Source organism: Protopterus annectens, chromosome 3.part1, assembly GCF_019279795.1.
Source record: "Protopterus annectens isolate FY-2018-M chromosome 3.part1, PAN1.0, whole genome shotgun sequence".
Lineage (NCBI taxonomy): Eukaryota > Metazoa > Chordata > Ceratodontiformes > Protopteridae > Protopterus > Protopterus annectens.
Genome location: NC_056732.1, coordinates 690,604,530 through 690,631,978, shown reverse-complemented (window position 1 = coordinate 690,631,978; position 27,449 = coordinate 690,604,530). Strand labels below are relative to the sequence as shown.

At 36.2% G+C, this 27,449-nt stretch overlaps 1 protein-coding gene across 1 annotated transcript in view; it reads left to right on the top strand.

Annotated features, from left to right (window-relative positions):
* KCNQ3 (potassium voltage-gated channel subfamily Q member 3) overlaps window positions 1-27,449 on the top strand; it is a 1,103,931-nt gene that overhangs the window by 967,086 nt on the left and 109,396 nt on the right. The window contains exon 12 of the mRNA XM_044066246.1: window positions 15,022-15,153. Within this exon, the coding sequence (XP_043922181.1) occupies window positions 15,022-15,153 (132 nt within the window). The remainder of the gene's footprint in view (window positions 1-15,021; window positions 15,154-27,449) is intronic.

Sequence of the window (27,449 nt, the reverse complement as noted above, 5' to 3'; positions counted from 1 at the left end):
TTTAAAAACCTGCACCTAACAGAGGTTTGTATAGTTTTCCCCCAGTGTATTAAGACATATTCAATAGTGTCTTCAACTAGTTTAACAGGATATCCTCTTTCTAAAAACATTGTACCAATAAGATTAAGCTCTTTTACAACATCTTGTTGGTTAGAAGTCATCCTAGCTGCCCTAATACATTGCCCTTTTAATATACTTTTTTTCCGTAAAAAAGGGTGGCAGCTTTGATACTCTAAGTAGGAATTGCTAAAAGTGGGCTTGCAATATATATTTGATTTGAAGCCCGATGATGTGTGAGAAATATAGGTGTCCAAATATGGCAACCCAGTTTCACTGATTGAATGTATAAATTTAAAATAGGAACAAATACTATTTAAATATCCAATGAAATTGTGAATTACATCCTTTTCACCATTCCATAAAATGAATACGTCATCCAAAAAACGTACATAGAGAGTAAAATATTGTCTGAATTCACAATTAAAAACATATCTGTTCTCCCATTCTGTGAGCACAAGATTGGCAAATATGGGTGCACATGATGCCCCCATGGCTACTCCCGTCAAAATATATAAGATTGTTTTCCAACACAATACTCATCAATTCCAGTAATAAAAGATTGTTGCCATTATTTAAATTTGAATATCGAATCATAGAAGTGTGAAAAAATTCTAAACCTTCATCCTTGGGTATAGAATTAAATAAATCCACCACATCTATGCTGACAAATATCAAGCTCTTATCCCAAAGTTCTTGTGTCAACTGACTCAGGAAGTCCCATGAATCAACAAGTGAATGTGGGATGTTGTCATAAACAGGTTTTAACCAATTGTCAATTAAAACTCCTATCTAGTAAGTTTTTGACTTACTACCTGAGACTATTGGTTGTAAAGGGGGATTAAAGTAATCTTTGTGTACTTTGGGTACTCCGAACATAGTAGCTAATAAGGGAGAATCAACTTTAATGAATTTATAAATCTCTCTATTAATTCTTCCTTCCAATAAAAACTCTTCTAACCAGGAATCTATTCGTCTATGAGCTATATTAATTTCATTAATACTAATAGTCTCATACACTTCAAGGTTGTTTAAGATATCATGCATCATTTCGGTGTACCTAAATTGATCAAAAAGCATGACACTCCCTCCTTTATCCAGTTTCATAAGTCGGATAGTGTTATCTTGACAAAGTTTATGAAACAATTCCCATTCTGCTTTGCTAAGGTTGTGTTCTTTCACTTTCATTCTGGACATGTATACAAACGTCCTATAAATATCTTCAATAGTTATCCTTTCAAAGTTTTCAAGAATGCGTAGTAAAGGGGGGTTGAAAGTGCTCTTTCTCTTTAGTGTATTACTCATAGTCTTGATTCCTGTCCTTAAAAAGCATTGCTAAATTGAGCTTCCTAATGAACTATTTAAATTCTAAAATAGCATCAATAAAATCCATCTGGAAGGTAGGCACAAATTCATTCTTTTTTAAAAACAAGGAAAAATACTCAGGGGTCATAAGTCTATCAGTAGAGTTGAAAATTTTTAAGTTGTTGTATTCAAATGTGTAGTCATTTATCTTTCCTATCTTTTCTGATAATTGGCTTGGGGTGGTTTGTAACTGTTGGGTTTGTCCCATCCCTTCCATCCCCTTTGCCCTGAGTTCGATTTTTTTCCTTTGTTTTTCCAGTTGTTTTTTTTTTTGTCCCTTCCAAAAAAAATTATTTTCAGTATTTTTATTTTGTTCATTTTTCTGGAAGCCCCTCCCATTATTATTTTTTCTTTCACTAAATTCAAAAGAACTAAACCCTTGTTTGGTGTTAGAATCCTCTGTTAGTTTAGATGTATTCCATACATAAACGTTGTGCTCATTATATTGTTTTATATCTATCTGTATCTTCCTTTCCTTTCTTTTAAAAGTGGCTGTAGCATTTTTCTTAATGATAACAAATTGTTTATCATAAAAACTTTTCCAGTTATCAAAAACCAAATCTTTAGTAATCTCAAGGTTTAATTTCTCAGCATCAACCATGAATCTACCAATTTTAACATCATTGTGCTTTATCAACAAGGGCATAAAGTTAAAACCAAATTCATCAAACAAAAGGTTAAAATCTTTCATCACTTCATCACAGATATCTACCCCCATCTGCTCCTTAAAAATTCTGAGCCCCTGAGGTACTATTTTTAAATTAATACATTTTTCAAAATATGCATTATCAATTTGTAAACGTTTTATGGTGTTTAATTTCCTTTCCATAAACAAAATTTTATCTTTAAGAGACCAATATGTGTCTACACAAATGTCATTAGTATTAGAATTGTCATTATACAGCTCCATATTTTCCCCAAAAACATATTCTGTCATGTAACCGCATCGGCAGCAGGAAATTCAACAGTACTTTTATTTCTATTGTCAAAAACAGTTGTATTCGTACCTGTTGCTGCCTGAATGCTGGCAGAATTGTTAACAACTGAAGTGTAGGTACGTTGAGGGTACATGCGTTTCGGTTTAATTGTCTTGATTGCACTTAATTGTCTTAATGATCAATCAAGCCTACTTCCTGTGGCTGCATCATATATGTATATATATATATATATATATATATATATATATATATATATATATATATATATTACTGACAGTCTTTAGATGAATCTGATGAAGGACAGTTAAGCTGGCTGAAAGCGCTTATTCTTTTGGTTGTTGCAATAAAAGAGTGTGCAATACTTGGGAATCTTTATTGTCTAGGACTTCGAGCTTCTACAGCCTGTTATATTTACACTTGGTTGCCAGTTTTATCGTATTTTTTACTTATAATATGGAACATGTCAATTGTGTTTGCAAATGGCTATGTTATACTATGGAAAAAAAAGGGGAAAATACTAGGTGTAACATTGGTAAAGATGGGTATGTTATCAACATGAGATGGAGAGAACAAGTTTATAGAATTATAGCATTATCTGTATATATAACTAGCAATGAAAGAGAGAATCTGTTTCATCAAATATAGACTATGCAATGCTTAACATGAATATTATGACTGCAGGGAACTTTGTGATTTAAGGAGAAAATGTAAAAAGAACGTGAAAGATGTAAAAAATAATAGGAAGTGATAAAGTTTGGTAAATTAGCTGTGTGGAACAAAAGACAGTGGACTTATAGAAGAGTGGCAATTGGATCCAAACTGTTTATTATAAGACGACTTTGGGTAGATTATAATGATACAGATGTGAAGTGTTTTGCAGACCATTTAGCAATGGAGATGGAAATAATGTATGAAAAAGAGCATGTTAAAATATGAAATGGAATAAAAAGAATAAATGAGAAATAATGGGATGAAGTTGGAGAGTGGCAATTATTGCAGTTATGAAAAGATCATATAACCATAAATGACTTCCATAAAAGCTAGTCTGCAAGGTGGACTGAATAAAAAAAAAATTGTTTTCAATGGCGGAATGATGTAAGAAAGGAAGAAAAAGTGAAGTATGGGAAACATGCATACATACATACATAAAAATATTTAAAGAATGGGCATTAATGCCCTGCTAGCGTGCCAATATACAAAAAATCTTGTTCACATAATAAGTGTTCAGGCTGTTCTTAAAAATATCTAAATTAGCAGCTACTTTAATGTAATTTGGTAGTCTCTTTCATGCATCAGCTGTTGTCTCACAGAAAAAAATAATACACTTCTCATGCCTGTAGAATCTTCTACATAGGTTGCCTAATGATTCTCAACTACTTTTTGATAACCCAAACACTCCCAGAGGTAGTTGTCTCTAAATACCCTATAAACCTGAATAAGATCTCCTCTTAGAGATCTTTCATAATAACTTAAATTTTCACATCCATGGATACCCTTGGTATATTTCCGCTGTACTCGTTCCAGTTTACTCATGCTTGTTTTCTTATGTGGCATCCATATTGTTATTCCATACTCAAATTTGGGTCTAATGTAACAATGACTTCATTATTTCTGATTCCCTAGACTTTATAAATCTTTTTATACCACCTATAGTTTTATAACTATCATTAACCAATTGGTTGATGTGATTAGAAAAACTCAAAGCTGGATCTACTGATGTACCCAGGTCCTTAAATGAATCTACAGTTTCAATCACTGTGTGCTGTATTAAATAGTCACCTTTCAGTTTATGTCTCCCAATCCTCATATGCTTAGTTTTTGATGTATTTACTAGCATATAAGGACAGTGTATAGAAATGTATTAGAGAATATTATGATATAGAAGAATAAAAAAATGCTATTACTGTTTAGCCAGTAATATTTACAAAGGAGAAGGAAGGTGGTATCTCCACATTGGTCTAAACTAGTAAAGGGGGATATTAGTGTCTGGGAAATGAAAAATGTAAAACTAACATGAGCAAATTATAAATAATGAGGTGCAGCAAGTATAAAATATGTATAAAAGAGAGTAAAAGAAAGGAAAATGACAGAGAATGGAAAGTAAGAATTCCAGAAAAAGTTAACAAAGAATTTGAAAAAGAAATTAGAATTACTGAAATGGATGAGATACTTAGGAAAGCAAATGGTGATTCAGTATCAGGCCCCGATGATACATGGTGTGGAATGCACACAAAATTAATGGACTAGCAGAGACAGTATTTTTTCAATGTACTGAATGGCTGAAGGAAGGGTTTGTTTATGACGAGTTGTGTAGTGGGATATGAAAATGTGTATGGAAGAAAGATGAAATTAATTAAATAAAAAATTGAAAAACCATCACACTAAATACCAGATTACAATTTTTTATGTGAATAATACTGAGAAGAATGGAAGAAAGGATATACATTGTATAAAAGGGATGTGAAGAATTGTTACTGGTTATGAGAGAAATTATTTATAAGTAAAAAGGAAGATATGAAACTAATGGTAAGCGATATTTGCAAGGCATTTTATACAGTACAAGTAAAAGGGTGGCTGAGTAAAGAAATATGCATAAAGTGTGGTATAAGACAAAGATGTCCCATGAGTGGGATATTGTTTGCATTGGTGATGAATGTGATAGTGAGTGAAATAGCCTATAAAATGAAATGTGTTAGTTAAGTGATGCAAAGGGAGGTGGTGATTCCATACACAGAATAGTTGCAGTTGCCAAGAACAAAGTATAGATGACTGAGGTGTTTTTTTCTGAATGGATGTTTAAAAGAAATGGAAATGACCATGAATTAAGATACAGGGGCTTGGGTGATGTCGTGAAAATTGGGGATGTGTATTTTTCAATGAATTAACTCTTTTTGCTAGCAATGAAATCTAGGAAAAATTATGTAGTTAAGAAATGGAAGGGTTTGATAAAAGAAATGAAAGAAATATGTCTTTCATGGAGGATGTATAGTTTATCATTCAGGGAAAAGGTTTATCTGGTGAATTCTGTATTAATGGTAAAAATAGTATACATGTCAAATGCTTATATCCATCCATCCAGAACCCCATATTTCCCATTTTTGCACATGGGGCCGGAGTGTATGATCCCAGAAAAATATAAAAAGGAAATTGTGCAATCAGTGTTTTCTTTCACTCCCACTCCCCTTTATATCATCCTGTTATTCATTACCCTGGCCTTTAGACACTTAGTCCACATGTCTTTGCTCTCTTTCATTCCCAACACCTGAACTGCAAAGCCAACATCATTATCTTTCTACCTGTACTTCAAATCTGACCTCTGTTTTTTTCTTGGTACACAGTAGTCTTGTGCATCATTATTAGTAACATCACATTCTGGTTTCAGTTTACTTTGGTCTTAGGAATAGTCTCTCTATACAGGGATGCTCTATTTCTGGGGTATTACCTCTTCCTCTGGTGATGACCACCCCCTTTTATAGCCATTTGATGGTAATCAGACACATGGCATGCATCCTGTTCACTGGCAGTGTCTTGGCAATTCTAATTAATTACATTAGCATGACAGCAGAATTACAATGTCTATTTAACTGGCCCTTCCAACTGCCCCTCACTTCCTACGTTCTTCACCTACTTTGGTCATCTAGTCTATACTTTCTCAAATGCTAACATAGATTGCTTCTCAAATATGCTTTCTAGTCCATAACCCCTGCATCCAAAAATACACTTTTTGAGATTCAAAGAGTAGTTAGCTCAAACAATATGATACTCATATGCTAGTGATGAAAATCTGGCATCTACCCAGACTCAGCCAGTAAGTTAGATTACTGTATATTTTGACTTAGTGAGCAGTATTGTGTTGCTCAGCAGATTTTTTCTTCTTGGCAGTTAGGGAACATTGGTATTCAGGGGAGCAGCAGCAGCAACAAACACATAAATCCGCACACTATCCTGAAGGACTTTCTTGCTCTCTAAAATCCTATATACAAAAAAGTATTCAGTCACCTAAATCAATATATAACTGTTCTTCGCCTGCCAGATATAGCTGAATATCTGCATTTTTTTTCTTAATTCAGTCAGCAGAGAAGGTTGGCTGCCTGACCAAACTGTGAACCTTTCTCTATAAGAGCAAGGGAATCACAATTAGTGAATTATGCCTCATTTACTTTGCTGTAAATCCAGATTAGGTAGTACATTGGCACAGTGAATTCACCGTTCCTTCACAGCACCTGATTTCAGTTTATAGTCTGACTGCAGGACCGCTACAGAACTCAGGTTTTGGTAAGAAGAAAAAAAAGAGAAAGATATCAACATAATTTGTTTTACTTTTAACTGTAACAAAATGTTTGCTAAAGTTTACACAACAGATTGATCGCTACAAATGCGATCAACTAATCTCGATCTTTGATTAATACAATACTGGATTTTAAAATCCGGTATTGCATTTGCGGTCAGACAGAGCTGTAGTGCTTGCTGTGTGGTCTAAACTGTAACAACTGCTTGCCACTCTGTAGAATGCATTTTGTTACAGTTTAAAAGTAAAAACAGTTACTTTTAATTGCGTCTTTTTTAACTGTAACAAAATGCTTGATACAATATATCAAGCAGTTGCTAGCTACAGCACTCGGTCTGGCCACCATTCCTCTCAACCTCTTAGAGCAAGAAATCTGGAGAAAGATGTCAGTAATGGGGGAAGAAATGCCTAAAAAGAGGGACACTTTTTAATTTCTCTTACAAATATGGACAGTTGATAGAATAAGGTTTTGCATTAGCACCTGATTTCAGTTTATACTCTGCAGGACCGCTACAGCGCTCAGGTTTTGGTTAAAAAAAAAAAAAAAAAAAAGACAAAATTGTTTTACTTTTAACTGTAACAAAATGTTTGCTGCAGTTTACACAACACACTGATCACTACAAATGCGATCAGCTAATCCCAATCTTTGATTAATGCAATACCGGATTTTAAAAACCGGTATTGCATTTGCGGTCAGACAGAGCTCTAGTGCATGCTGTGTGGTCTAAACTGTAACAGTTGCTTGCTACACTATAGAAAGCATTTTGTTACAGTTTAAAAGTAAAAACAGTTACTTTTAATTTCTTCTTTTTTTAACTGTAACAAAATGCTTGCTACAATATAGCAAGCAGTTGCTAGCTACAGCGCTTGGTCTGACCACCATTCCTCAACCTATTAGAGCAAGAAATCTGGAGAAAGACATCAGTAATGGGGGAGAAGTTTTCAATTTCTCTTACAAATATGGACAATTGATAGAATAAGGTTTTGCATTAGCAAGGATTTTCTGAAGGGCATGAAGTCTAAAACTGAAGTGTCTGTCATTAATTTTGGACTTTTTTATGTTTATACTTAGTTTTACTGGGGAAAAAGAATCACGGTATAATATGCACCAAATGAACAATGCAATAAGCACACGAAACACTGAAAGAAAACATTTTGAAAAGTCAAGTCCATGAACAAAAGTCAAGAGAGAGATGCACAAAACATTAAAGAGTCCAACATTTTCCTCTTTTTAATGGACAGTCTGTGCAGTGGAGATCAAGAAAACAGTTCTAAGTGTCAGCTTTATGAAACTGCTAGTGACATAAGTGACTCGTGCTTATACTGTAAAAAGAACAAATCTGGCTAGCTTTTCCCTCCCACAGACATCAGACACACATTATCGCTAATCCCTTATGGTTCATTTACTCCCCTTAACAACTAACAGCTGGACAGCAGCAACCATTGCCTTTGCTTATTGCCTGATTTAGTTTGATTTTACTACCTATTTTTTAAATCTTTATCGTTTTAGTAAAGTACAGCTCAATACCACAACATAACTCCAAAACAACAAAGCAGGGAACCCAAACCCTGAGTGTCTTAATCCAGAGGGGAAGTAAAACAGGACTGGAATACAGGTTCATGCACCTTTTGAAACTTAACACTGTGGGTGAGACGGTTACAACATCATTACTGATGTCACAAACAGGGAGGAGATTAGCTAAGTGGGTGGCAATGTTTCAACTTCGGTCCGAGGGAGAAATGTTATTTTTGGAACGAGATAGTGTCCCTTTAAATTAAGCATAATAAATGCTTTTATATGGTCATCTTTATCAGAAAATGCAGCTTATATAAAAATATCGTACTCTTGCTCAAACACTCAACAGTTCTCTGCAGTATTATTATCAAAGACAAGTGGAGCTGGCCTATGAAATCCTTCGGCCATGCCAACAAAGTATGCCCAAATACACAGAGAAAATGGCCCTTGTAATTATATATGAGTATGCACACACAGCCAGTACTTGTAATAACATTAAAATGCACAATACACCCTTCAAAATACTGTACATTGCAAAATATGCTTTAAAATGGCTGTATTTTGTTTAGTAACTGTAATACTGCACAAACTTGCTAACACTTTGTATACTTCGGATATTTTAAATCGCTTTAATTAATGTGAAAAAGTAGCACATAGCAAAAAAATGCAGTCATTTTCTTTATTTTGTACATTTTATGTGATTCAAACATTATTTCAAACATTTTCCGTAGCTATTCGAATATTTTTTCAATATGTCACAGTTTCGGCCATTTCGTTTGCTTAGAAATTTGTTTAGAGTGCTCTGAGTGCTTCATTTTATATTTTGCAACTTTTACAAGACATGCGTCTGGAGCATTTCTCCCTGGGCCTCAGCTGAAAATTGGCTTCGTTCCAAGTCGGACTTTCCCGGTTAACAAAAAAAAATGTTAAATAAATAAATGTTAAATGTTGCAAACAAGAAATCATTTAAGTAAGCTTTGATACCTGGAATGCATTTCTGACCTTTATTGCAAGTTATACGTGCAGTATGGATGATCCAGTATATTCTTCCACCATTAACTGAGTACCTTCTGGTCTTGATTCTAGATTTCTGGTTCCCATTCTAACACTACGTCACTCATCTTGGTTTACTATTGAAGATGAACTGGCGGGATAGTTTGTTTATATGCTTTATTACACAGAAGCACATCAGGATGGGAATCAGCAGTAGAAAATATAAACAAACTGATTAACTGACAGACTACACAGACATACATGCTTACATCTCAACAGCTTACTACAAAATGTCAATTAGACTCAGATGTGCTCAGTATTTATACACTTGTGCAAGCCCCTAGAAAGCTTCTTAAAGGTATACATGCATATTGATCTACAAGAGCTTCAGAGGTTTTTCTATATTCATTTTATAAATGCAGTCTGGAATACTTGCATGAATGCATTAATAAAGATATATGGGTCACTGTGCATTCAGAAGCCCATGTACTAGGACACTTGCATGTCCTTAAGGGGCAAATTGTATATCACCCATGATGCCTTCATCAAGGGAGGCTTGTGGTTTACAAGAGATGGTTTTCTAAGATGGCACCTTATTTTGTCAGGATTCTACTAGCTTGGTCCACTAATTACTAGCTGTGGGACCTTTTTAATTAATTAATTCATTTATTTATTGGTTTGGATTTCATTTGAGTCTTAGTCCTATTTAGTGAGCATTGGGATTTTCAAGAGCCCATTGTTTCAAGATGTAGTCAAAGTCTCCACTTTAGATGTACTGATGAACATCTCCCAAAAAAGTGCAAAGCACGTTTAGATTTATTGGAGCTTGGCATATTGCTTTGAATTAATTAATTATTTAATTCATTCATTAATTAAATAAAATTGTGTGGATTGTTTTGTATTAAAAAAACTGTGTGGTAGAGTATTTATTTATGCTTAAGAGCAGCTTAAATATTAGCCATGATGTCTTTATCAAGGGAGGATTATAATTTTTTTTTCACAGATGGGATTTTTTTAACAAGGCTCCTCTCATAGGATCACAAGATCATAGGAAATTACTAGGCTAATGGCCCTAGGGCCCTTACAAGCCTAGCCAAGTTCTACCCTTATTTCCATGATCAGCACCTATTGCCCCTGTCCAAGAGGGACACAGGTGGAACCAACGGGGTGAATGTACAGTTACCCATCCAATTCTCCATATTGCATTTGAAGAGGGCCAATGAGGTGCTCTGTTTGACATGAATTGGGAGTCTGTTCCAAACATTTGGTAACCTTTGGGAGACAAATCTGTCCCTCCAGCAGGTTCTATTAATGTCAAATACCAGGTTATGGTCAACCTTGACTTGCGGATATGCAGCATTTTCAGTAAAGCAGAGTCAGAGATTGCCTTATATGCAAGGCAGACATTGCCTCTGAGTAGTCTGTATGAAAAAGAATAAAGTGCCAGTGCTTTCAGATGATCCACCTATGACAGATACTGAAGACCTTGAATTTTCCTTGTGAGGAACCTTTGTCATCTCTCCAATTGCTGCAGGTGCTTGGAAAGGTACATACCAAAAGAGACGTTTTACTCAATTATTGGCCTGATGATATTAATATTAATATTAACAGCTCATAGCCTTAATCCCCTGTGTTAGCTGAAAGAATGTATGCATTCCTACCTGGGGAAAGCCATGCTCAATGTGTTGCATTCATTTTGCTAGTAGAGTTCTTCAGGACATTTTCACTCATTTTTGAATGTTTTTAATCAGGGGTTTAGCAAGCAAATTCCATTTTGTACTCATAAGCTCTTAGTACTATCCCCCTTGGACACGTGTCACTTGAAAATGAGCACATCTCTCAAAGTGCTATTCCCCCCAAACACTTAATAGATGTAAGTAACATTTTCATCTGTTCACCCAATACTATGATAAAATAAAAATATATTTTTTTAAATTATCAATATTATACCTATTGTTAAAAGCATTCATTGAAACAGTTGTAGACATAGGACCTGAAGAAAAAGCCACATTGAAATGATGCTTAGAAAAAAAAATTACTCAGTAGAGTACAAAGAGTATGCCTGGCTACACCTTGTTTTCATTTTGGAATTTAGATGCAGTTGATGTCAATACTTATCACTAATCTTATATGCAAATGTGATGCATTTTCCCAACACACACATAAATTAGTGTTCTTTACTGGGAGAAACAATGTTTGATGTATTGCATTGTGCCATCAGTGTGTTTTATGTGCTTTCTAGTACTGTTTGAATTTTCTGCATAACCATAAAAGTTTGTCCACTTCACTCAGGCACACACAAATATGGAATGTTTGATGTATTACAGTAGTCTAACTATAATGTATTTTTACAGTTCGCGTTACACATAAGAACTTTGTTCATGTATGAACCTGAAAAAAAATGGAATTTTATGTATTAAGAGGGAGTTTTATTGCACACACACACACACACACACACACACACACACACATATTATTTCTCTACAGAAAGCAAACTTTAACCTTTTACTAACTATCCTGTGTATCTTATCACAGTTTCCAGTACTATATGTTTGCTTTAGTATAATCAGCAACATTTTTATCCCTCTCACATTTAGCATGCGGCATACTTACTGACATCTATTTTTAATTTGTCATTGTTTGACCCCAGTAACTGCGGTGGTGGTGCTGCGGTAGCATTGTCGCCTCACAGTAAGACGTTGTCCTGCTCGATTCTCAGCTAGAGCATCTTCTGTGTGGAGACATGCGTGAATGAGCGTACCTTCGTTGAAGGTTGTGCATCAGGGCCGGCAACTCGGCACGTAAAAATCTACTGCCAATCATTAGCGGACCGAAGTTACACTGTGGCGACCCCTAACCTAGAAAAGCCGAAAGACACAACAACAACAACATTGTTTGACCCCAGTGTCTTAAGCAATTTTCAGTATTGTTTGGAAATGAAACAATAATAGGGCATTTGTGGTCCACTCACACATGGCAGATATATTACCTTGCCATTGAAAGAGGTTATCTGTCAGTAGTATCTTAGGCAATTTGTAACATTGTCCTGCTCTTACAGAAGTATCTGTCCCAGTCACATAACACAGATGTAGTACCCCCACTGTAAGTAGCCTTTGATGTCTTATTGTCTATCACTGGAACATTGCCATGCATATGCTAGCTCTGTATAATCACTTCAGTATAAAGAACCTCTTTCTCACTAAAACTGCAAATCCACTACTTCGAGAATGAAATTATCTTTGGAATTTTGCAGTCTCCCTTTCCAGGTTTCTGTTACTATAATCCATTCATTGCATTAAGAATAATTTTTTATCTATTGATGTTTTGGTTCTTGTGTGTGAGTGTGTGTGCATGTTGTGAATATTGACCATATTAATGATCTTTTGGTCTCTTGTTAGTATTTTTAATATAAGAAACACCTGAACAGAAAATCATCCCACTTTCAAGAAAACAACTGTTAATTGTAGCAATCTGTTCAGACCTGAAGAGAGGTAATTTCTTAGTACTGACATCATATGCCAATGCTTAAGGCACATAGTAAATGCTAATCAGTAGCATGCAGTCTTCTTTATGGGCTTAGAATAGGATGAATGTTTTATTATTGCAATAATTGTAGTATCACAACATTTGGAAACCTTACACTGGAGCATTTTTTATATCTTATACATATGCATTTTGTAATTTTAATATAAAATATTGGAAGCTTGACAACTAATACAATGGCACTACTCACTTTTTTTGCAGTAATGCATGACCTGCAGTTAAGATGTTCACTTGCATTAGTGGCATTATTATTCCACCACGAATCCAGAGTGTGTAGTGAACTTTACTAAAAACTGTTGGGCTCATTAATCAGAGAAGCACTGTGCTCCTGTCATGCCCTTCTTGCTTAGTCCTGCTTAGATAATGTTTAAACATAGTGTCAAATGCAGAGACATTGGAGCTTGGTTGCTAGCGTAACCAGAGCTAAATTCACATCCACTTCTTGCCTGGCAATGTGGCAGAGAGAGATAAAGCCCTGATTATGACCTGAATTACATGGGATTGGTTAACAGTTTGGTTGCTTGGAAGACCCAGGTGGAACAGGACTGGAGTGAGCAGATGATTTTAACTCACCCATTCTGGAGGAAGGAAGGGGATCAGCCCACTGCAAAGCTGATGTCTAACAGAGAAACAGGTTTAAAAATATGCATCATTAGAGATGGGGAAAACCTTGGATTTGTTAAGCTGCATTAGCATGGCAACCTTCATGAGCCATAGGCAGGAATGCACACATCCATAGGAGAAGGCACAGCAAGCCCTCACCGCAGCTGCTTGAAGAGGCGTTACATCCCAAAAAATGGATAATTCCCTCTCTTATCTACCTGATTGCCAGCTACACAGCAAATAGCTCTTGCCTTTGTGATGGAGATTGATTGGTCCAGTGCCAGTACCTTGATGGTTGGAAGGCACAGGAGGTGTAACAGTCATACAAAAAGAAAATACATTACACTTCTAAAACAAAAGGGTCCTATGCAGTTTAAACATCAGTGCTGTGTAAACACAGATGTAGTAAACTAACATGGAGCCAGAGTATATAGCCCATAAAGCTGTCTGTTCCTTCTTTTCCAACAGATTTAACATAGAGGACTTAGCTGGTGAGAATAGTTAGAGGAAGAAAAAAAACAGTTGGGCAACTACTTTGTGTCTGCTTCAAGCAGCGTTAGATATGCAGAACATGAAAGGTACTCCTTTCCGTTACCTGCACTTTACTATGTACTACAGATTATGAAGTACAGTATATCACACAACCTCTTTTAAATGGCTGATATCTACACAGAAATTGTTTAATGCATCACATGACAGTATGCTTTTTTTGCGCATATACCATAATACATTTTGTTTTAGCCATAAAGGCCCAGATCAAAGACCTATCTCCAACAGAAAGCTACTGGCATGTTCTTAGTACTTTGTATTCACTGTTGGTTACAAAAGGTTTGCCAAACTGTAACTGTTACAAAAAAACTATGGCAAATGCCTCTACTGACTACTGCTGGCTGTATAATAGCAGTAAGGTAGGATCATCCAGTAGACATTTGTAAGTCTTCACAGAGAAATAATTGTTCACTTTTTATCCGGTAGTTCAGCCTAGGTTAGCAAGCTAGGAATCATGTTCAATTTTTCATTGCTGAATTACTGCATTAGTGTCAGTCCTAGCCAGGCTATGCTCACCTATACAAGAGTCAACATTAAGAAAATTTTCATTGCTTTGTAGAAGATATTTATTTGGCATAGTAATGACCTCTCATATCCAACACCCTTGTTTCTCTACCATTCTCACCTTAACCACTGAGCATTGCATGTCTTAACATAGTAATGCTTTCATCCTGCTATTAGTACTCCATAAACTCATAAATCTAATTGCTTCACTTGCTCACATAGAGCATATCCTGGAAGCTGTATAGAGAGCCACAAACTAGGGAATGGATGCAAACAATGAAACAAAGTCTAAGCAAACTAGCATTTAACTGTATGTGAAGCCTAGTGTTTGAAAGACTGAGAGATACTCAAAGATGTAACTCCAGATATTAAGTTTGTTCAAGTAAGATCAGTCAGTCCCATGAGGAGGCAAGTATATCCACAATCTTCTGAAACCAGCATGAATGATAATACCCATGATAATATTATTTTTGAAGGAAGTGGTATAGTGAGTTTTTCCAAAAAAATGCTTTTCCCCATTTATTGTTTGCTTTTAGTATTATGGGACTGATTTTAGTTTGAGCTGAAGGAACATAATCCACATATGTACTTCATTTGTAAGTGCTGGTTTCTCTTAAGTTTCTTTATAAGTCTTTATAAGTTTATAAGTCTTCTTTCTCTTGCAGGATAATGCAGTTTCTTGTAAAGAAGAAGAAGTTTAAAGAGACACTGAGGCCTTATGATGTAAAGGATGTCATAGAGCAATACTCTGCAGGGCATCTTGATATGCTTACTAGAATAAAATACCTCCAGTCAAGGTAAGTTCATTGAGTGATCCTACTGCATCTGTACATGACACTTTGAAGAATACCTGTATTGCACAAATAATGTAAGTTTTCAACAGCTAAATGAATTAGATTGAAATGTGAGTACCCTTTTAATATCTGGGGACAAAGCTACCACCAATATGCCACCAACAGGAGATGTGTTAGACATGGCTCACCAGGAGGATGGAAGCTGGAAGGATTATTTCATTCAGTTTACCCAAGGATGCCTGCAGAATCCCACAGGATGAGCTGGAGGCTGTTGCTCAGGGAAATCTGTAGTCAAATGGCAAATTGCTATAGTATTACAAAAGTCATGAGTTTTACCTTGAAAGTTATGTCTTATATTTTGACCAGTTAGTTAGGGTAACTATATTCGTGATTAAATTCATTGTCACCTTCTCTTGGGATGAGACATTTTGAAATGTATATCTCATTATATTAACAATAACATATTGCTGAAATGCTAACCTTAAGGAAAATCAAGAAAATCTGGTAATAAAAGAGTTCCGTTGAGGCTATCTGAAATACAGTCAGCTGAGACAGTGACTATTACAGAACTGGATCATTCTTGTTCTTGCAAGTAAACATGACTAATATCAGAAGTAAAAAAAAAAAAGACTGTTTTTTGTCCATTTATATTGACACTCTGCACCAAGCCATCAATTTTTGGAAGACCTGATGAAAATAGTACAAGTTGACACATGGTCCTCGATGAGTTAGTTTCTTTAGTAAACTGTGAAATCTAGTGGAAAGACCAGTGTGTGATTCTGTTGGCGCTGTCATCTTAAGGGCAGGAAAACCGGGTTAAACATACATTCACAGAGGAAAAATAAACACATGTGAAGGCAATCAATCTGGTTAAAAACGGAAGAGGGGAACAACCCTCACTTCCTCCTTTTATTGTGAAGTACATGATCACATGACCTCTCTTAACCTCTCTACACCAACAAAGTCAGTGTAAGAACACACATACAATCATTCACTCTCTTTTATTATTATAAACCAACACCCCCACTTGCTCTTACGCAGTGTACAAACACATTTTAATAACATATTTTGGATAACTTTTCCTTACACTCCAAATACGTAATATATGAATCTTTCAATCTTCAATTTCGTAGCAGGTTTAGTAAAGATATCTGCAACCATGTTCATTGTTGGGCAATATTCAAGGCTTATTTTGTCATCAAGTGCTGATCTAACAAAATAATACTTAATGTCAACATGTTTACATCTCTATCGACTTACTGGATTTTTTGACAAAGCGATTGCTCCTTGATTGTCCTCAAATATTGTTACTGGCACATACTTGCACTCTCCATCCATTTCACTCAGTAACTGCACAAGGTACAAACTCTCCTGTGTTGTTGCTGCTAATGCCATGTACTCTGCCTCACATGTAGATAAAGGCACAGTTTGTTGTTTCTTTGATTTCCATGAGATAATAGGCCATCTCTGTTAAGGCTGAAACAATAACCTGTTGTACTATGCCTATCATTTTGATCTTTTGCCCAATCTGCATCACTGTATGCTACAAGCTGAAGTTTCTCTTCACTTTTCTTGTAACACAGCTCTCTGTCCAATGTACCTTTTAAGTACCTTAGCACATGTTTGGCTATTGTTAAGTGAGATTCACTTGGTTGTGACAAATATTGTGAAAGTTTGCTTACAATTCAGCTAAGATCAGGTCTCGTGGATGTCATAACATATATCAAACTACCCACAAGCTCACAATATTTTCTTGGGTCGGTAGATTCACTGTCACATTCAAAATTTGTTTTTTGTTCAGAAGGGGTACTTCTTACTTTACAATTAGACATACCAAATTTCTCAAGAATTTTCGTGATGTACCTCTTTTGGTTCATCTTTTCTTCACTACTGTTCTGGGTAAAGTCAATGCCTAGAAAATATCTTAGCTTTCCCAGATCTTTCATTTTAAATTTAGCTTTGAGCATTTGTTTTACATCGTTCAATGATTCATTGTCACTAGCTGCTATAATGAGATGATTAACCCATATAATTAGGACCGTTTTCCCATTTTCAGCTCATCTAGTGTATACATAGTGGTCTGCCGGGTTTTGGACAAAACTATTTTTACAAAGATAATTGTGCAACATTTTATTCCAGTTACATCCTGATTGTTTTAATCCATACAATGAATTATTCAATTTACAAAACAATTTTTCATCATTATTTGATTTCTTTTCAAAACCTTCAGGTTGCTCCATATACACCTCATAGTCAATAGGAGCAAGTAAATAGGCCGTTTGTAAATCCATCTGGTGCAACTCTAAACCATACTGAGCTGCCATCTGCATTAGACTTTGTACAGATGTCATACTTGCAGTTGGTGCAAATGTTTCATTGTAGTCTATACCACCAACTTGACTGTAGCCTTTAGCCACATATCTGGCTTTGTAAGTCTCAGTATTATCTGCATTGTCTTTTACAGTGAAAACCCACCTACCCCCCACTGCATTTTTATCTTCTGGCAGTGTGGTGAGTGTGAATGTGTTGTTTTCATTTAAAGTCTTAAGTTCCTCCTTCATAGCTTTGACCCATTTATCCAAGTTAGACAAAGCCATGGCCTCTTTAAAGCTCTGTGGTGTGTTGCACATTAGTCGGTAACAATAGTCAACATTAACTGTCACATAATCGTCATTTTCAACTTTACACTCATAGTCCTTCAAGTATGCAGGTGGTTTTCTGTCCCTTTTGGAGTAGTGTGTATCCTGCATTTCCTCTTCCTGTCTTATTTTTGTGTCTCCATCATTTATTATAGATTCAGTGTGATTTACTTGCATTTCTTTTGTGATTTGACTATCAGCTTTTGATTCTGACTTAACATGCACACTTCTTCTGGTATTCAAATCTTCATCCATCATTTCTGGGTCTGTCAGAATCTGGCATTCAGGTACATTCTTAGTAATGAACTTGACTAACCTGTGTTTAAGGACCATTCTTGTGTCAGGATAATAGACCAGATATGATGGGCTGTTTATGTCATATCCACCAAAAATCCCCTTATCACATCTAGGGTCTAACTTCTTTTTATCTTGTCTGTATGCATAGCACACTGATTCAGATTCTCTCATCGTTGAAAGATCAGATTTCTTTCCTGTTAGCATGAAGAATGGGGTCTGTCCCACATGCCTGTTATAACATCTGTTGTGAATAAAAGCAGCAGTCATTACTGCATATGTCCATAATTCTTTAGATAAGTCACTCTCTATCAACATACACCTTGCCATTTCCAACAGTGTTCTCCAGTTTCTCTCTACTGTCCCATTCTGATGGGGTGAGTAAGGTGCTGATGTTTTGTGCCTTACAACATTTTTACTCAGTAGTGACTGAAAATCTTTTGTCATGAACTCAGTACCATTATCTGATCTGATGCACTTTACCTTCCCATAAGGGGCTGAATCTGCAATTAATTTTTCAGTCGCTTTGACTATGTCACCCTTGGTTTTCAGAAAGTAGACAAATATTACACCTGAGTAGTCATCAGTAAATGCTAAAGTGTACTTAAATCCATCTTTTGCTACTAGCTCAATTGGGCCGGCCAAATCAGTATGGACTAGTTCAAACACAATTTTTTGCTCTTGCATCAGGTTCTCTGTTTCTGCTCTGGACAAATTTCTCTTGCATACAGGTTTCACAATCTTGGTTAGATCTCTCAACTTTACCTTTGATTTTCATTCCTTTTACCACCTTTTCTAATTTTGACACATCTTCAGAATTACAGTGACCAAGCATTTTATGCCATGCTTGAATATCATGACAGCTCGGAGATGCATTATAATGTGTTTCACCATCGTTTTCTTCATCATATGTGTCTAAGTAATAGAGTCTATCATACTGAATTATGTCAAACCAGGTGCCGTTTTTATAGATGAGTTGGTCCCTTCCTTGTTTAAAGTTGATCGAAGCTCCTTTGGACGTTGCTGCCTTAACAGAAAAGATGCTTTGTGGGCACATCGGGATCTACAGTGCCCGAGTCATCATCACCTTTACTTTGCTTCCCTCTGTGTTCAGCAGCCATACCTCCGCATTACCTCTCTTCTGCATGACACTACAGGTTCTAGTCCTGTCAGCTAATTCCACAATGTGTTCCTCCGGTTGGAAAATTGCATCAAAGTATTTAAACTTTTTCAGGTCATTAATTATGTGTGACGTGGCACCAGTGTCCACCACTAATCCTTTCTGTTTTAATGCACGGATCTAATGCTCATTCATTCTGAAGACAAATGTGTGATCATCCACGTCAGTTGCTTGTTTCACATTATCTTTCTTCTTTCGTCTGCAGTTACTATCCTTGTTGCTAGAGTTTTTGCACAAACTACACCACTGTCTCTGTCCTTTATATTCTCTTGGGCATTCTCATGCCTTGTGTCCCTTTTGGCCACAGCTATAGCATATAATCTCTGCTTTTACTCTTTCTCCAAAGCTACTCGCTTTCATCACATTATCGTTACTTACGTTGGCATTAAATTTCTCAGTATGTTCATTGCTTCTCAATCTTGTTTTGAACTCACCAAAGCTCAACCTATCATCATCTTGCTTGATGTGAACTGCAAATGGTTTAAAAGTTTCAGGCAATCCTTTCAGAATCATTGCAATTAGTAATCCATCACTGAGCTTCTCCCCAGTATTTCTAAGTGCCGTAATGGCCGTTTCAGCCCAAATAATATAGTCTGTGACACTTTCACTGGCAGCCTTCTGGAGGCTTGTTAATTTGGTGTATAGGCTAATTACCCATGGCTTCCCTTTCCCGGCATAATGGTCTCTCAGGATCTGAAGCGCTTTTCTACCATCGTCTGCAGCTTCTCGCATGACGAGGGACAAACTTTTGTCGTCTAAGAACTGTATTAGTTCGGCATAGGCCTCCTCATTTTTCTCAGTGTCACCTTCCTCCTCATTCTCATCATCCTCTGCGTCCTGCTGCACATTTCACAAAATGGCATCTTTCAGCCCTAGCAAGCACAGGTGTCCCAAAAACTTTGTCTCCCACAACTCGTAATTCTTTTCATCTCCATCAAAACATAGTCTATGCCATCGGCTTCTTCCTTCCCTCCTAGGCCCAAAACCTGTTGGCGCTGTCATCTTAAGGGCAGGAAAACTGGGTTAAACATACATTCACAGAGGAAAAATCAAGACACGTGAAGGCAATCAATCTGGTTAAAAATGGAAGAGGGGAACAACCCTCGCCTCCTCCTTTTATTGTGAAGTACATGATCACATGACCTCCCTTGACCTCTCTACACCAATGACGTCAGTGTAAGAGCACACATACAATCATTCACTCACTTTTATTATTATAAGCCAACAGATTCCAAGAGATCTGTACACATCTGCTCGAGAAGCAATATTTTACAGAAGAAAGGAAAGACAGCTAGTACTCAGCACAATGGAAATGAGCTAAACAACACGAATACAAGTACTGTCATAATCAGAGACAGCTATACCATGGTCCAAACCTGTGCACTGAAACTGTGAAACAACACAGAGAGATGCTGTAGCAGAAGAGAAAGTCTGCTGTGCTATTGTGGATTCACAACTACAGATCCCAACACTGTTACAGTGCTTCCACTGTGTTGTATGCACATATATACATGTGTTTTAATATATCTATATGCGTATATGCTGATTTATTGAAATGTTCAAGCACTGACATTCAGGTGATTGATACTGGTATTTTAAAAATAAATATAATGAAAAACTAACAAAATAAATAAAAAAAAAAGATTACAGAAAGAATGTCAAAATGGCAAAAAAATGTCTTTTTTCTGATCACATTATCAAACATCCACCATGGATTTGGAAGTAATTTGCCTGAATAGTAGCAGTGTTGCAGAAAGTTTTTTTTCTAAGATAGTGTTTAGGGTAATGGGTAGGGGCAGAGTTTAGATTAGTGCTTATTAGTAAGGTGGGCAATGGGAGCTTTCCCAGCACTACCTTACTAATGCATGCAAACATTAACCCTAATGCTGCCCTCTAACTCATACCCTGTGTCTTACCTTAGAAAAACCTATTCAGTAGCAATACCACTACATAAAACAATTGGGGACACACACACTCTCACACGCACACTCTCAAACATGTATGCAACAGTAAATCTACCCCCTTAGTTAACCCTTAATCTAATACTAACCCACATAGACTTGCACAAACATTCCCACCCCTTAATACTGAAACTTTCACAATATCTGAAAGTTTTGGAATTAGTTTCCCAAACTCACACTTAATATACCAGCAGGAATCCAATGCTCTTTTCATCCATATTCTTCAAACTCTCTGCATTTCAACTTCATTCATGCATTTAAAGAGCAGTCTATCTGGCAGAGCAAATGACACTCCTGTTTGTATACACACACTTACATGTGCACACTCCAATATATATATATATATATATATATATATATATATATATATATATATTTAGAGATAAAGAAAGATTGTCATATCTGTTGACAGATGTGTACATGTAATGCATTCTCATCATTAATTTCATTGCATTCATGGCAGGTGTAGAATTCCGCTAAGGACTTGTGTCTGTCCCTCCCTTCCTGTTTGCAAATTTAATGGACGGGAGATCAAGGCACAGCCATGATGTGGAGAATACCCAGTTTGGAGATGTGAGGGTCATATTTTCTTTTGTTTGTTTATAATACTGTCTTCTTAATCTGCAGTGTAAAGTAAAGTCGTTGGGATGAATATCAACACCCGTAAAGGAAAGGTGATGGTTCCTTTATAAAAATAATCACTTTTTTTCCCCTGTGGTCAAGGGGTAAACAGCTACCTCAAGCAGATGAGTTTAAATGTTCATTTTGTAGGTAGAAGGATTAGGAGAATGGCTAGCAGATGAGATTGTCAGTAAAAGTACTACATGAGTTGTACTGGACTGGGGTGATGAAGAGAAAATCCATTCTTAGGGTGAAGCTCTCAGTTTACTTTTACCTATAGTCATGAGCTTTGTGTATTGAATAAAAAGATGAGACTGTGTAAACCAATAGCAGAAAAAGGTTACTTCATAGGCTAGCTGTGCTCATTCTACATGACAGAGTGAGGAGCTTGGCAAACTAGGTTTGTTGTTTTAAATAAAAAGTATGGAGTATGGCCTGTAGTCCTTCCTATTGGTAGAAGTCAGTTGATACTGTCTGGGTGGTTTATGAGGATGCCATCAGTATGCCACCAACAGGAGGTAGTCCAGACATAACTCACTAGGAGGATGGAAGCTGCAAAGATTATTTCATTCATCTTGCCTGAGGATGCTTGTAGGATCCCACAGGATGAGCTGGAGGTTGTTGCTGGGAAAGGGGAAGTCTGGGCTTCCATTCTCAGTTTGCTACCACTACATCTTTTACCTGATCAAATGGTTTAGAAAATGGATGGAAAGATATATTGAGGGATGAATGGACAGATGGATGGATGTTTTTGGAGTGGGTTATAAGAATTTCTGTACTTTGCAAAAACTTGGTCTCTAAGTTGAATGAGTTCTCGTAAATTGTTAATGACCCACACATTAATTTTTTTTTTGCCTGGCCATTTGTGTCTATTAACATTTTTCATTCAATAATAATGCATTGTTTAGGTACTTGGATACAGTTCATACATTTTTTAATGGATATGATCTTCCAGGTTTAAAATTTCTGAATGAAAGAAGTTTAGATGGGGCTTGATTTTTTTTTTTAATTTAATATAAGTGAGACCACAGCGCAAAACGCACTGTTAGGAAAGCTACTTTTTCTTCTTCTTTTGGCTTTTCCTGGTTAGGGGTCACCACAGTGGATCACCTGTCTGCTCATGATTGGCAGTACAGTTTTATGGTGTTGAGTTGCCAGCCCGGCGCCCAACCTTCCATGGAAGGCATACACACACACACACACACACGCACTCACGCCTAGGACCAATTTAGAGTGTCCAATCCACCTACAGCATGTCTTTGGGATGTGGGAGGAAACTCATGCAACCACTGGGAGGACATGCAGACTCTGCACAGAAGGCACCCTGCCGAGAATCAAACCAGAGAACCTCTTGCGGTGAGGTGACAATGCTAACCGCTGCACCACTGTGACTGCCCACTATTAGGAAAGCTACTAAAATGGAAAAATGAAGGAAATGATTTCAGTTTTGCAATTAACATTAAGCACAGTGCATCACCCAAAGGCAAGGTTTAGTCTGATGGACCCATTTACAAATTCTATAAGATAGAGTTGTAGCCCCACACACACACATATTCACACATTCACACAGATTTTAATTGTTTTCTACAAAAGTGAGATGAGCATGAAAAGGGGGTTAATATATTTTGGTCTCACACCTCTTTACTTATAGTTATGGGATTTGAAAATAGACACTATAAAGCAATTGACACATTGTCACTGAATTTCACCTTCTGGTAAAGAAGTTGGTTCCTTAACTTTGGCAGACTTTTCCATTCAGGTAAATATAATTTGGTAATTAGTAGTATAGGATTATAAAGCTTCCTTTTCAGACATCTATATTTAGTAGCTCAGGTTACTATTGATATAAAAGTGGGTTGGCAGATTGTTAATTTGTCTTTAATACCGGCCAAGTTAAAAGGCTGTGGATTTTGCCATCACCTCAGGTGGCTGAATTCATGTTCCAGGACTGAAACTTTGCTGCATTCCTGGTGTAATATCCTTTAGATGAGATGTATAAGTTGGGTCCTGTTCACCATATTCTTAATTTACTGTTATTGAATCCATGTATTTGTATGCAAATATTCTTGAAGCACCTTCCATTTTAATCAACCCACCACACCATCAAGAATTTATAAAGTTCCCTTAAGATTTTAATGCCCCCCTCCAAATCATCTCCACATATTTTATTTCTGCAGTGCACAATTTATCACAATCCATTTTGTATGCTTTCTGTCTGTGTCTGCTGTACATTACTTTTGCCCCATCAGAATCAGCATCTGCATCAATCCTTTTTTCCCATTTTGTACTTGGGGTCTGGGTGTCACATCAACATTAACCATCACCTAGAGTCAGTGTTCACAACGCCGGGTGGCTAAACATGCCACTTTACCTATTAACTTGAAAAAAAAAATCTCTTTTTCTCTCTGATAGTTACAAAGCACACTTTTAAAAATAAAATCAGTCTTTGTACTTAATTTCTGCTTCTTGTCTAAGCATTCAGATTCATAAACTCCAATACTCCCTACTTCTAAAATTTCTTTTCCTAACATAGCATTGAATTTTCAAAATTATTCTACCTTCTGACTTTTCAGTCACATAAATCACTGTTAAATGTATTTGCCTATAAATTGTTCTGCTTGGGGTATGCAAATGGCTTAATTTTATGTATCACCTCTTCCCTACTTTTTGATTTAATATGCCTAGTATAAGCAATAATCCTGTATTTCAGCAACTATCATAAACTATATGCACATTTATAAACTTAGCATAGCCCGTCTTTTCCAAACAACATCTCCACAAAGTATCTTTTTGACATTCAAATTCCCTCCATCCATGGGAAACACTCAAATAAATTATAGCTTTTTTTTAACAAATCTTTTAACCTGAATCACATCATATGTCAGTCTTTTTTGTTTAGTACCCCTTTCTAAATAGGCCATCATCTAATTCAGATAGTTTGAAGTGAAGAACAAAACCATTATTTGTCTCAGTGTTTAGGTTTTGTTTGTATTTTTCTCCTACTCACCCTTTCCTCAATGGTAACACATCAAGTTTCTTATTGTGTAACTATATGTTTTCTCATTTTTCTCCTGTCTTAAATCATCAACATAGTTATATGTTTGTGCTTCTATCTGCTCTTTCTTCATTCTCCCTTTTGCCTTAATATATCTTGTTCTATTTTCTGAACTTCATGGTCTGAACCTTCTGTGTTATCACAACCCACCCCAGATTTTATCTCTTTATCATTTTATAAAGTATAATTTTGTAATAGTGCAGCAATTGGGGGTGGGGATCCATTACCAAAAATGTCTACCAACCCAACTTAGGTCTATTTTTACAGTTTAGATAAAGCGTCACAACTTTCTTTTAAGAAACTGCTTATAAATTCACGATCCAGAAACAGTTAAGCAACCTACATGAATCTAATTCTTTCTGTTTGTTTAAAGGTGTCCAACAGAAATCATTTTCCAGGCCAACAGAAATGCATGCTGCTCCAGTTCCTTCAAAGCTCTCTCCTGTACACTGTCAGTCTCAGATGTGTTGTCATACATTTGTTCAGAGAAGAAAATGTGGTGGTATTTTTGCATTTCTTAATCATACCTTTATAAAACCATGAATTTGTATCTGCCCATGGTCCAGTACTCTAAATAATTAAATATCAGTTGAAAACTTTTCTAAGTTAATGTCAGTATTTCTCTGCATATTATTGGACACTTCTGCAAATGCCTTCTTCCTTGTTATAACTTTCATAGATTCATAGGTATATAGTAGGCTAATGACCACCAGGTCATTTATAAGCCCAGAAGTACAATCCAACCCAGCTCTGCCCCTATGTATCATGGGTGTTTATTAGGAGGGAGTATGTTAGCTGGTCTCTTGCATACCCCATGTCAGGTGTGAATCTTCTCATCTCCCTTCCTTCACATGTCTGATGCAAGGGTGCTAGTTCAGAAGCTGCACTTATAGTGGCATCTTTGTCACCAACCAGTACTCAAATTTCTATATCAGAAGCAAAAATAACATAGTTTGTGCACAACAGTCACAACAGTAATTTTGGCTGTGACATTTGTCCAGAACTTTTCTCCAGCGGTAGCCTTCTTTTTTGATGCAGCACATAACGCTTCATGACTTGCACTGAAAGACCATTGGAGATCAAGACAGCCACCATTTCCTCCTTCTAGTACTTCATTTCTTCCTAAACCACAGTGCCGTCCTTTCTCTTTCCTCCCTTGTTGAGTGTCATCCCTATGGCATCTTCATGTGAATGAAAGAGTGCAAGAATTTTCACAGTGTACTGGCCTTCTTTTCCCCATTTCTATGAACACTACCTTGGAACGTCTCTAAGAATAGGCCACACCCTTAGTGGGGCTAACATATTAAACAAATGAAAATAAATAAATAAATTGTATCAATCAGTCTTTACAAAATCCATTAAATTTATTTTATTTTTTGTATATGTTTATCAAAAAACTACTCATCAAACTATTAACATATCATTCATATATTCTAAAAGTCTGTAAATTATCCAGCTATGATATTCCTACATACCTCTCAACTGTACAGATTTTCACAGAATGTCATTTTTGGTCTTTTCCTCATAAAATTTGTGATTTTCTGGAATTTTGTGGCAAATCATTTAAGACAGAATTCACTAAATAATGACAATCAGTTGAGTTTCAGACTTCATATCCTTCTGAAAATGCATGGTAACACACAAACTTGTATTCTAGCAATTTTCTAAGTTTATAAGATTAATATTTAAAATGTGTCCCTATTTTGGGGCTTTGTCACCCCATTATTTTTGGCTTTGTCCAGATTTTTGTGCTAAGTGGTTGAGAGCTATGCTATAGACTGAGTCATATTACAAAACATTCTTGCTGTTAAAACTTTAGATGTGAACTACAGTGTACATTACGTCTTATCTTAAAAGTTACTGTATGTGCATACATTTCACAACTGTATGATTGCTTTTCAAGAATACATTAATCACTCATTCATTTAACACCTTCTACAGTCAGAAAATGGTACATTTTATATTTTCCTCATTAAAGTTTGCAGAATGGGTGTAGTATGTATTGATTTTGTACATCAGAGTAGGGAGAGTGACATCTTCCTCAAAATTCTGCACAGGAATGTGAACAACCTCTTTAGATGTTTTGCAGTTTTTCAAATAGAGCAGAGACAAATTCTTGATAGTCCAGAAAAAAAGGGTCTTGGCTACAAGAGTCAGCCCTGAAATACCAGGGAGAATGTTCAAGAAAAATTAACAGGTCAGCAGAGTGGTTTATATGCTTAAATATCTTTGCATTTTGGTGCTAACATCCACTGTTTTGTTACATACCACAGCCCCTACACATACAAAATAAGGGCTCCAGTTTTTGAAGATAATCTTACTTTATACCAATGTCATTCATTATTCAGCTTACAGGGAAAGGAAACATATAGGATGCGGTTTTATATCTGTCTGTCACTTTCCATGTCTAGTCATTTCACCAGTATTCTACCTTCCACATTCTAGCACTTTAATTCACTAAAGAGTGGTGTCTTCTATGTATCTATATACACTAGTCACACCCCAGTTTGACTGTTTCTTATGGCTGCATACCTAATTCCCTCAAAAAA